This window comes from Dermacentor variabilis, chromosome 7 (genome assembly GCF_050947875.1).
Source record: "Dermacentor variabilis isolate Ectoservices chromosome 7, ASM5094787v1, whole genome shotgun sequence".
Lineage (NCBI taxonomy): Eukaryota > Metazoa > Arthropoda > Arachnida > Ixodida > Ixodidae > Dermacentor > Dermacentor variabilis.
Window position 1 is genome coordinate 176,038,526 of NC_134574.1, and position 12,675 is coordinate 176,051,200.

At 46.8% G+C, this 12,675-nt stretch overlaps 1 protein-coding gene across 4 annotated transcripts in view; it reads left to right on the forward strand.

The window, feature by feature from the left end:
• The window catches only part of LOC142588529 (uncharacterized), a 506,469-nt gene continuing 493,794 nt past the window's right edge, over window positions 1-12,675 (forward strand). For all 4 annotated transcript variants that reach the window (XM_075700367.1, XM_075700366.1, XM_075700368.1 and 1 more), the window contains exon 1: window positions 1-625. In XM_075700367.1, the coding sequence (XP_075556482.1) occupies window positions 517-625 (109 nt within the window). In that variant the 5' untranslated portion in view covers window positions 1-516. The remainder of the gene's footprint in view (window positions 626-12,675) is intronic.

The following is a 12,675-nucleotide window of genomic DNA, read 5'->3' on the forward strand; positions in this document are numbered from 1 at the left end:
CAGAGGCTTGGCTTCGCCTGCCTCGGCGGCCGATGTTGGTGCGTCGCCCTCGAAAGCGTTATCGACTGCCAAGGGCAGAGCTGAGCCAGTCGGGAGAACGCTCGCGGGCGCGCCGTATGTACCAGCCGTGAGGAGGATCGGCGTGTAAGGACAGCAGAGTGGCCGAGAGTGTCTGCGCTTTCTCGACTAGGACAACGCAAGGCGGAGGAGAAAAGGGACGGACAGCTTCCTGTGTTCACGGCGCCCGGAGAAGCGGGTGGTTAGTAGAACACCTGTTTCCCGCGCGCGGCCTTCGAACCTCGTGCCAATCCTGAGCCGCCGCATACGCACTCTTCCCGGCGTTACGTGCGCACTCGTGGTGTTGGAAACGACGAACACAGCCTCGCTCGTGAGCTCGTAGACAACGCTTGGGCCGAGATACCGTTTGTGTTGCTCGCCGCCGCTCGTCGCGTGCTCAGCGGCCGCAGCCGATGCGCGGCCACCGATGAGGCCACCGACGCGCGAGGCGCTGATGGTATGCAGCATCGGCCGTCGTGCCGCCTGGACAGCGCCTGCCCGCGCGATGTCGTCGCGCTGTTGCTGCTGCTCCTCGCGGTGCGAGAAGTGACACCGGCAGCTTACATCCGTGAGTCTCCCCTCATTTCTGCTAATCTCTTTTTCTCCCATTTCGTATATTAGTCCCGACATCAAGTGCCGCAACGCCTGGCGCCGAGTTTTCTGCGGAAGGAAATCGGCGCACTTGAGCGGTCGATCCCAGATCGTTCCCCAGCGACGGCATCAAGCGAAACCTGTCACAGCGGACACCGCTCAAGAACAATTCATTTGCGATGCGCAGAACGTCATCTTCGTCTGCCATGTGTTGCCCACTACGAAGTGCATGCACAGCTCATTCTGTCTGGCGCGCAAATTACTAAACTCTGAAGCGCGTCCTGCTCGATTGTCGGCGTAGTTTTGTTTTCCTTCACCCTATAGGCAAGTTTGAAGATGAGGAGGTTGTCTGACGTCAGTACGGGCACAGCAAACCCAGTTGCTAGTTTTTAAACTTCCGTCAGAGCAAATTCAGGTAAGCTTCGAAACCTTAGTTGGGATGTAAGGCAGTCAAAAACTTTACTCATATTAAGGTTCGAGATTCAGGAAAGTTGCATAGATTGTAATTCGTATCGCGGTAACGTTTACCCGGCAGAGCTTTAATCACACTTTAATTCTGCGCGTATACATCTATGTCGCATGGCTGGGGAAAGATAACTTGCAAATGTGTCATTATACGAGATATTCAGCCGATAAGTGTTTGAGATACAGATACAAGGTACTAGCAAGATAACTGTATTCTATACCAAAGGCTGAACGTTTTCATTTTTCCGGGGGGCTTTCCGAATCCCCCCCCCCTATTACAAACAAATATATATATATATATATATATATATATATATATATATATATATATATATATATATATATATATGCATATATATATATATGCATATAGCACTTGAAGAAACTTCGTGTGACGTCGCAGAGGTGTTCACTAATGTGACGGCTTTACAAGACCTCATAGTAGGAGACAGTTCAATTTCACAACCTGAGTCCTCCCCCACCACCAAGAATCTGGCATCTCTCGGTGGTATATTCCTTCGTGTAATTGTCGCATACTTGGCCATCACTACTACTGCTTCGCTTTTCCGGCGAAACTGCAGCCTCTCTCTTTTTTTTTTTTCTTTTTCCGTGAGTCCAAGTATAAGCGCTCCTGTGCATGCATGACTGCTGTTGATTCTGGTTATGAGTGAATCCGGCTTGGCCTCATTTCAGTTACTGAGTAAACTATACAGGGTGCTCCAACTATCATGCATCAAGACTTAAAAAAACGCAGAAGCGTTACTCAAAGAAAACCTAGTGCATATTGTTTCAAGTACAGTGGAGTATATCTGGCCAGAAATTCTTTCGTTCCTGAAAGTTCATTCGACAATTGCAGTTAATTATGTAATTCGAGAGGTATTGTCATAATTATCAAAGTGCCAATGAGGCATTTGTAGGCATCCCCGGGAACTCCCAAATGACATCTAACTGCTGTTTTCAACGACGTAGTAATTGCGTGCAATTTTTTCCGACTGGCAAAGAAACCCGAAATATATAAAAAAAAAATACTACGTGACTGCGCTCCCATCCTCATAATAAACCAATGCCCTCAAATAAGCTTATTGAAAGCAACTGCATTGCCTGTCGCAAACTCGCAGAGACAGCGCATCACCTTGATAACGTTACGGAAGGAGCACCAACAGCAAGTTTCGCGGCTTTGCAGCTATTCCTTCCTCTCTACGTCACACTTACTGTCCGTCTCTCAAGGCCCACTAACCACATTGATAACAAAGGGCGCTATTCTGGACATTCCGCCATTTTCTTCGATGCGTGATGTAGGCGCGACGCAAACAAAATGGCGCTGGTGGCCCCGTTTTGCTTACGTAACGTGACGCCAACTTGGCGTTTCGCCTAAAAAACTGAAATGAAGGCACTGAATGTAGCGTTATCGGTAAAGCAAAACACTTTTCCTCCGCAGTAAAAATGAAGCAGCTATCTCAAAGCGTATAATTATTCCGTCGAAAACGCTTCTCGCTTCCGTCGTCCTGCGGCGTACAAGCCGTGGTCTGCTTCAATAGCTAGGATGCGTGTCCCCGGAAAATGGAATGAGTCATCGCGTGTTAGCGCCAACGCTCTTGTTTTCTTGCTTGAGACAACATACGCGACTTCCCAGTGGTGATGCGCGCACGTTCTAGGCCACGTTATCGCTATCTCGTGAAACGCAAGTGACTCAGCCCGACTCGGCTGGCTGAGGAACGGCCGAATATCACCGATAGCGTTGCGCGCGCCAGAGATATCCACTAGCGCGACGCAAGCGCCGGCGCTGCCATCTCTTGTTCATTTCGCAGGTTACACGCACCGCGGGAGGAAACTTCAAGGCGCCGCCTTGCGTACATTTCTTTTTTATAAATTAGAAAGAAGCCGTTGTAATAACTTTTGATTGTGCGAAAGGCATTAATCTTGATTACAATACAAATGCAACAGTGAAAAGTGGACAACATTGCCAAAAGTTTGCTACGTTCAACCAATATTATTTCGTATGAACGCGTTCTTTTTTAAAAAATTATGGCCCCAAACACAAATTCCAACACTACTCGAGAGCGATGCAACTACTATGAGCACGCGTTATGAACAAAAGATTTTCGTGGTGCCAAACGGCGGGGAAAATGTGGCGATACGCATTCCTCTCAGCTGCCATTGCATATGGCTGCTCATTAGCATAATTCGCGCGGCTCGTCGCAGCAAAAATTATGGCGGAAAATCTCAGCAATGGCGGCCCAGCGCAACGTCACGCATCGTCAAAATGACGTTTACGAAACAGCCCTTCCTGTGACGCTCCTCACGAGATATTCTTTCAGCCAATCAGCAAGCTGGCATGGCGCATATCTTGGATCGCCACCACATATTCGCGCAATTGCAGATGTAAATGAATGCTCGCGCCTTTGGGCTAACTCTAATTGCGGTCGCTCTTGGACGACTCCGCTAACTTTTGCTGCGCGTTAACTAAGGTGGACGGCGTCGGCCGTGCACGCAGGAGCCTCGAAGGAAGGAACGTCACTCGTTGGGATCCGTTTCGAGACTGGTTTATTTACAAAAGATGGATCGAAGAACGGAGAATGTCCACGTTCTCTTTTGGCCGCACCGAGGCCTTCGTCCTTGTCGGGGGCGCCCGCGCCTCGCACTGAGTAAACGGATCAGGTCGTTTGTAGACGCGCCGGCCGGGAGGAGGAGGAGGAAAAAACTTTATTTTGCAAAGGAATTTGGGACCTCCCAGGCCCCCTGGGGCCCCGTGCTGCAGTGGGGCGCCTCTCGTCCGTTCGCCGGCTCCCTCTCTCTCGTGTCGTCGATCCCCCAACCACGGGTGCAACAATGTATGGTGGTCGTTTGCGACTTTCAACAGCAGATGCATTGCACTGGCTTCTGCACGCTACCGCTCACATTCTTTTTGAAGCGCTAACATCACAATATATCTGCCAAGGACCAAAAAGATGTATTAGTCCATAAAATTTGCAGCTCCACGTCACGTTTCGTCATCTTGATGAAAACGCAAAATGACATTTCGCGAACCTTCCATTTTCCGGCACAAATTTCAAGGCACGTGAGCTCGCCACAGCCAATCATAGAGTCAACATGGCGGATAATGACGGCCGTGCAGCCGCCATGCGTGTCGAGAATAGCACCCAAAAGTCCCTTGACAGCGCGGCCGAAGCGCTGCTCTGACCACGCACGAAACGGGAAAAACAACGTAATAGGTATAGCATGTTTCAATATCCCGGCTTTGCTCGCACCGCCTCGACAAGAGTGTGCGCGCAGATATCTTTCGCTCCAGAAATTTGCTTCAGACCAAAGCCAAATTAATGTGATGGTTTTAGTTTTCATGAGAGTGTATGCGTGCTGCAAAAACAGATTTATGGCATAAAATAAACGCGAAATGAACAGACCGTAAAGCGACCCACGTGTTGACAAAAGGCAAAACGGATGCGTTCAGGAAAGTAAATAACCATTTCTAAATGAGCCGAATTGGCAATTGGGACGCCTGCATAAAAAATATATATACATCAGATTTCAGTGTGCCCTTATTATCTATGAATTCGTACGCGCCGTTGAACACCAGCTGCTGCATAGAGGACATGTTCGAATAGGTCACCTTCTGTGGCCACGAAGTACAGAGTCCGCTTTAATTATCACATTTTCAGTGGCTTTCTTGATGACCGACGCGCGAATTCTACGGCTGACGTCCGTTATACTTGTCTTCAGCAAACCTGACGTCCGTCTCAATCATGTAAGAACTATTTTTCACATAACTCTAAAGAAGAAACCAGTGGAGAGAGGTCAGGTGACCTAGCCGGCCAGTTTACAGGCCTTCCAATCAATTGCGCATGAAAAGTCGCATCCACTTAATTTAATTTAATTCATTTCCACCTTATAGGTCCAAGGGCATTACATAAGGGGGGACGTACAGGAACATATGACACGGCTAAAAAAAGAAAACGACAGAGGTATAACAGGAGATACAAAAATGGCAGTATACCGAAAAAGCATCCAACCAGCTTCGTGCTCGGCTGCTGCTGCTGTGTGCTGGCGCTCCGCCACGGCGACGCCGCAGGAGGGGCAGACGCGACAGCGGGACGAGCGTGGTGGATGCACCCGCCGCTCCCGCAATCCACGCAAGGCTGTCCGGTCAGTGCGTGATCGAAGACGATGGGACTGATTACAGCATCCGCGTAAATTCCACACCCCATATTGAACGATCACTGGTACTGGTGCCGATTGCGCTTTACCCAGTGTGCATTGTATAGTCACTCGAATAGTGTGCGTGATGCAAATTTACCCGGGCGTTTCTGTGAAAATCGCCTTCATCTGTGCACATGATGTTGATCAAAAAGTCCGGTGGCTCATCGGCTTTTGTGAGGACCCAATTCGCGAAATCTACACGATTCTGCAGGTCCCTGTCTTCCAAGCATTGGTGCTGGTCAAGGTGGCACAGGTGAAAGGCCATCGTTTAGAATCCTCCAAGCTGACGATTTGGAAATTGGTAACTGGGCGGCTACGTCCCGCACGCTAGCATGAGGGTTTGAGACCATAAATGCTAGGACATCCGTGCATAGGCTAGAACTCAAAGATGGAGTCCTCCGCCGCTGTCTCTGGAAGCTGCTGTCAGGTTTTCATGATGTCTGATGATAGTCGATGAGTTTGTTCTACCGCCACACTTCCATGCCTGATATATATATATTGTGACGCTCTTGCGTGCATAGTGGTTTCACGCCTCAACTAACAGTATGCGGGGGCACCGAAGAGTGGTGAACGAAGAAGACGACGTGTGGCTGGCTAGCTGAATATCGACAGGCGCTCAGCTGATCAAGGCCATCGCATCTAACTCTACCCGGCTTCAAAGTAACGCCTTTTGTGGGCGTAACAATATATTAGCGGCCTTCCTCTTGTTGTCATTTGCAGCTCCCAAGGCAAGGATCATTTTTACCTTCTGCTCATAAGAAAGAGACATGGTGACTGGGACTAAACAAAGCGCTCTTTTAAACATTTGCACTGACGTTGTCAATTTGCTTTTGTGGTGGTAGGTTTTGTGGGGAAAAAAAAGAACCATCCGTGCACTTATATACGCTAAGACAACAGCTATCACAGCTTGTTTGCAACTAACACCAAACGCGACGTTTACTTCCGCCGAGGCGCGGCAGATAAGGCACTAACTCGATCACATTGTTTTACGGCTAAGCTGTATAGCCGATTCGTCCGTCAGTCTGCGTGTCGCCTGTACGCCGAAAACTCCTCCGGTGCAACCCACTGCGATTGCTCGAATAAAGAGAGGCGAGCGATTGGCTGCGCCAGAGCGGGCGCGCAGCAGTTTCTCTCCGGCTCTGACACTGGTAGGCGACGCATAAGACGTACTCCCAAATCGCAGCCAGCTTTGCATCAGCAACGCCGCGAGCAGAACCGGGATCGAGCTCGTCTACGCCGTCCCGATGCTGGAGCCCGGTCACAAGAACGGTCCCGTGCAGCCGAGCGCAAGCAGTAACTGCGTACCGAGGATCCGGCAGCCTACCAAGCCGTCGTTTAGTGAAGCGTCGGGATTAACCCAGTGATAAAGACCGGGGCCGCATCTTTCAACTTTGGTGGTTAACAATCCGAACGATGCAATTGGGCGGTGATTTCTTTAATTTTGTTCTTGCTAAGGCAGAAGGAGCCTCTTGGAGGGCGCTGCTTTATGATGCCGGTGGCATCGCAGTAACGTGGTATTCGCCATATTTCGCAGGGTTTATTTGTCAGTAGGAAAAAATTGGTACGCAATTAGTACATCGCTGAAAATACCCGGGTTAGATGTCCCTTGGCTGTACATACAAATGCATCATTGGCACTTTGATGATTAGGATAGGACGTCTCGAGTTAGATAATTATTTACAATTACCTAATTAAACCTCTGTAACGAATAAATTACTGGCCGCTACTCCGCTGTACTGGAAACACTTTGCACTAGATTTTCTTCGAGTAACGCATTGCGTTTTTTCTTAAATCTTGGTGCATGATAGTTATTTGGGACACCCTGTACATACTTATGACCTCTGTATGCAAGTGATGATGTTACCATCCCTAATAAATGTTGTAAATTATTAGAAGTGTTCTTTAGTGAGTCGTAGCTTTGCTTACTGGAAAGAGAAGCGAGACTGAGACACATATCATTTACGTGCATTTCACACACCATTGATAAAAGGCTCTGCTGAAGGGGTCACTCACCGAAGTCTACAGGTTTCTTTCAGGGTCAAAAAAGCACGCAAAGCATGTTGAAGTACTCGTTAATGGAAAAGACATTGATATTGTAAGACAAAAGGGAAATGCGTTCTGTCACAACTTGCAGATTTGGTGCTACAACAATAGGCTCATTAGTAATGAGTCAAAAACTAATTGTGTGTTGTTTCGCACCCCAGGCACCTTAGAAAATATAGACGACCATATTGCTCTCGGGCTATTCAAAATTAAAATAGAAAAGTCTATTAAAATTTTAAGTGTCACTTTCTCATAAAACATGTCTTGGAATGAACACGTGAAAACTTTATTACCAAAATTAAGTAAAGCCGCTGGTGTATAAAGCCAGAGCCGTCATACTTTTCCAGTCAGCATTAAAAAGATCTTATATTTTGCACTCTTTAACTCTCACTTACATTACTGCATGCTAATATGGGGACACACAACAGCATCGAACTTACAGAAACTCTTTCTCATTCAGAAAAAAAGCTCTTAGATCAATAGAAAATTCCTCGTTCTTAGAATACACAGAACCACTCTTTCATAAACACAAAATTAGGAAAATCCGCAATATATACAAATACAAATAATTAAGAACGTATAAAAACGCCATATTAGGTAGGGTGGAACTATTCGAAGAATTATCATATGTCAGGAAAAGTACAATTTCCTACCCTTTCCGATATCAACCGCCATACTACGTTCCCTTCTCGCGCACCCTTTATGGGAGAGAGAGACTGGACTACGCACTGGCAACTACACTAAATGAACTAGACCGGAAAAATGTGGACGTTCTGCCCTTACTAACAAAACCTTATTTGACCTGTTTGTTTGACTGTATTGAAACTGCTTATGCTTCTAATTGTTCATTGAAATATGTATGCTGTGTAATTGTGCTGGTAACTGCCATTTGTGATGGAAGTGTCTGATCGTTTCTGTACTTGCTGATGTTTGTATAACTGAATATAACTAATATAACTGAACTGAATATAACTAATAGAACTGGCAGAACTTTCGAAGTTAATCAACAAGCGCAAGGCAGCTGACATAAGGAACTATAATATGGATAGAATTGAACAGGCTCTCAGGAACAGAGGAAGCCTAAAAGCAGTGAAGAAGAAACTAGGAATAGGCAAGAATCAGATGTATGCGTTAAGAGACAAAGCCGGTAATATCGTTACTAATATGGATGAGATAGTTCAAGTGGCTGAGGAGTTCTATAGAGATTTATACAGTACCAGTAACACCCACGACTATAAGGTGAAAGAGAATAGTCTAGAGGAACTTGAAATCCCACAAGTAACGCCGGAAGAGGTAAAGAACGCCTTGGGAGCTATGCAAAGGAGGAAGGCAGCTGGGGAGGATCAGGTAACAGCAGATTTGTTGAAGGATGGTGGGAACACTGTCCTAGAAAGACTGGCCGCCCTATATACACAATGCCTCATGACCTCGAACGTACCGGAATCTTGGAAGAACGCTAACATAATCCTAATCCATAAGAAAGGGGACGCCAAAGACTTGAAAAATTATAGACCGATCAGCTTACTGTCCGTTGCCTACAAAGTATTTCCAAGGTAATCGCAAATAGAATCAGGAATACCTTAGACTTCTGTCAACCAAAGGAGCAGGCAGGATTCCGTAAAGGCTACACAACAATAGACCATATTCACACTATCAATCAGGTGATAGAGAAATGTGCGGAATATAACCAACCCTTATATATAGCCTTCATTGATTACGAAAAAGCGTTTGATTCAGTCGAAACCTATGAAGGCATTACGGAATCAGGGTGTATATGATCCATATGTAAAGATACTGGAAGATATCTATAGCGGCTCCACAGCCACCGTAGTCCTCCACAAAGAAAGCAACAAAATCCCAATAAAGAAAGGCGTGAGACAGGGAGCTACGATCTCTCCAATGTTATTCACAGCATGTTTACAGGAGGTATTCAGAGACCTGGAGTGGGAAGAATTGGGGATAAAAGTTGATGGAGAATACCTTAGCAACTTGCGATTCGCTGATGATATTGCCTTGCTTAGTAACTCAGGAGACCAATTGCAATGCATGCTCACTGACCTGGAGAGGCAAAGGAGAAGGGTGGGTCTGAAAATTAATCTGCAGAAAACTAAAGTAATGTTTAACAGTCTCGGAAAATCAGCAGTTTACGATAGGTAGCGAGGCACTGGAAATGGTAAGGAAATACATCTACTTAGGGCAGCTAGTGACCACGGATCCGGATCATGAGACTGAAATAACCAGAAGAATAAGAATGGGCTGGGTTGCGTTTGGCAGGCATTCTCAAATCATGAACAGCAGGTTGCCACTATCCCTCAAGAGGAAAGTATATAACAGCTGTGTGCTACCAGTACTCACTTATGGGGCAGAAACCTGGAGGCTTACGAAAAGGGTTCTGCTGAAATTGAGGACGACTCAACGAGCTATGGAAAGAAGAATGATGGGTGTAACGTTAAGGCATAAGAAAAGAGCAGGTTTGGTGAGTGAACAAACGCGGGTAAATGACATCTTAGGTGAAATCAAGAAAACGAAATGGGGGGGGGGGGGGCATGGGCCGGACATGTAATGAGGAGGGAAGATAACCGATCGTCATTAAGGGTTACGGACTGGATTCCAAGGGAAGGGAAGCGTAGCAGGGGGCGGCAGAAAGTTAGGTGGGCGGATGACATTAAGACGTTTGCAGGGACAACATGGCCACAATTAGTAGATGACCGAGGTAGTTGGAGAAGTATGGGAGGGGCCTTTGCCCTGCAGTGGGCGTAACTAGGCTGATGATGATATAACTGAATCCATATAACAAGTCGTCGTGTCACTGCTGCTGTACGGGTGGCTAGAGCTTAGTCAAGCTGCAGCTCTTTTCCCTGGCCCCCTTTTTCCCAGTAACAATGTATTGTCTGCGGCGAAAATAAAGCTTGATTTATTTATTTATTGATTGATTGAAGAAGGAATTCAGTTGAGTACAAAATTCACATGCAAGACGGGACTACGTTGTGAAACAAACAAATCACTCGTCGTGTTAAGTCTGCTCAGACAGTATCGAGGTGTGATTACTTTCCAAACGTGACGCGAACTTTTCAGCGAAAAATGGAACAAAAATACCATATGTAGCAACTATTAGCAATTCTCGCCTTGAACTACCTACTTTCTAAACACATTTCCCAAAAAAACACAATATCTATAAGATACGTACCCACGGGCGAAAAGAATAAAACTGTTAAAGAAGCACTTGCTTCGTATCATTCTGACAAGACGCAGCGTGATTTATACCCTTTACAAACGGAGCAGCTCAAAAGAATCAACAAGAGTTATTAATTTAATTATGGGGTTTTACGGACCAAAACCACTTTCTCATTATGAAGCACGAACAGGAGTTATGCATGAAGCAACTAGCAATAATTTAACATGTGCGAAGCCACGCGTAAAATAGATGTAAAATCATGAAGTGCGTGACAGCTGGTGCGAGGATTTACCGGGCCACATAAAACCAACAATTTCAGTTCTGGCAAGCTTTAGTAGCTTGAACATGCAACACAATGCGCTCGTCGTGCAGTCCTGCCGCCTAGCTAGCGCAACGCCGTAAAGAAGCGGAAAACAATGTAAGCGATAAACGGCATTGCGAACTTTAGTGAAATGCCTTTAAACCGCATGCTGCACTGCAGACGAACTTCGTCGCTTACGCGTGTATGATCCAGTGGAAAAAACACCGACGCGACAAAGGAAAGGATGAGGACAAGAATTTTTCCGCCGAAGCGACGATCCATTGCTACCGATGCTCCCGATGATGAGGCTTTGCGGGGAATGATTAGAACCGTATCGCCGGCAGGTTTTCGTCGGTATTTGAGGCCCCCACCCAGCAACCATTATTCTTGGATATTCCTTGGAGTTTTGGCTGCCCCACACATGCGAAGGGTGTTGCCTATTTTGCTCTGAAAACGTGAAAAGACAGAGAAGCGCTATCAACGACACAACAAACTATGGCGCGCGGCTGGCTCTTCTCCCGTGTGTTCTGCGCAAGGCCGCCACCAGTGGCGCGTCCATCGGCGCGCACTACGCGTATAGCGGTGCGCTACGCGTTGGTTGACCAGTCTCGCTATGGAAGTTACCGACGAAGAGTATATTAAAGCGAAAGCTTCACTACGCCAGCCAATGAGCCATTTCGGCTTGTCGCGCCGTATGCCGTGGCTGACGAACGACCTTGAGCCGCCGTTGCCTAGCAACGCCGCCGAGGAGACCGCTTTGAGTTCTCAAGAGCGTCGGAATGAGACGCTGCGTAGACGACGTGCCGAGGAAACGGAGGAAGAAAGTACAAGCCATGCAGCTCTTGCTTTCGCAAGTCAACTAGGGTTAACCAGAGCTAAACCGCAGGCAGTTTTTCTTTTTTTTTTTGCGTACGCTTGTGACACCCTGGCATCGTTGCAAGATACGATATGCACTAAATGAACATGAACTGAACTTGAATATGAACTTCACTGCTGATGAACGCTCAATGTCTTGTTGCGAATGTCTCGGGTCCTGTCACTTGGGCTCATGTTCAGGGAATTCCGAATCCACGTTCAAGTCAAAGGGAGCAGAGCAAGAAAAACTGTGGAAGTGTCAGGATTGCCGTAAACTCTGCAAAGCTGGCGGCTCAACTAAAAAAGAGAGCGATGATTCTACTATTGCCACCGTGCTACTTGACATCAACCGAAAACTTGATGAACTGCTTCCTCTGAAGAAAGTCGTTCAAGACATGGAAGAATCCTTGAACATGATGGCAAAGAAATACGACACCATTGTTTCTGATGTTGCGAGGCACAATGGTAAAGGTAAGAACCTGAAAAGCAGAGTGTCCAAACTTCAGGAAATCGGTGGCTACGTGGAAATAAAACAGGTTTCTTGTGCGGGTAACTACCTGGAATACCACAGCAGCAAACTGAACATTGAACTTCATGGCATCCAGAAGAAACACTAGGAATGTTTAATGTCTGAGGTTAACGCTATTGCGTCAAAACTTCAGCTCGCACCATTAACTGAGCAAAGCGTATCTGCAATCCACCGGCTGCCCTCTAGCTTAGATAAGATTCCTAGAATCCTCGTCCGCTTCTCGAATCAATCGACTAGGGATCAATGGTTCGATAAACGTAAGGATTTGCCAACTATTAAGAACGGCGCGTACATGATGGAAAACATAACTACGCAAAACGGGGCCCTACTGAAGTTGGCTAAAGCGTGGGTGCATGAGCACGATTTTTGTTATGCGTGGCGCCGAAGTGGCAAAATTTTCGTCCGGAGAGTGCGATCGCGCGCACTTGATAAAATGCCCCAGTGACCTTGCCAAACTTGTTTTCT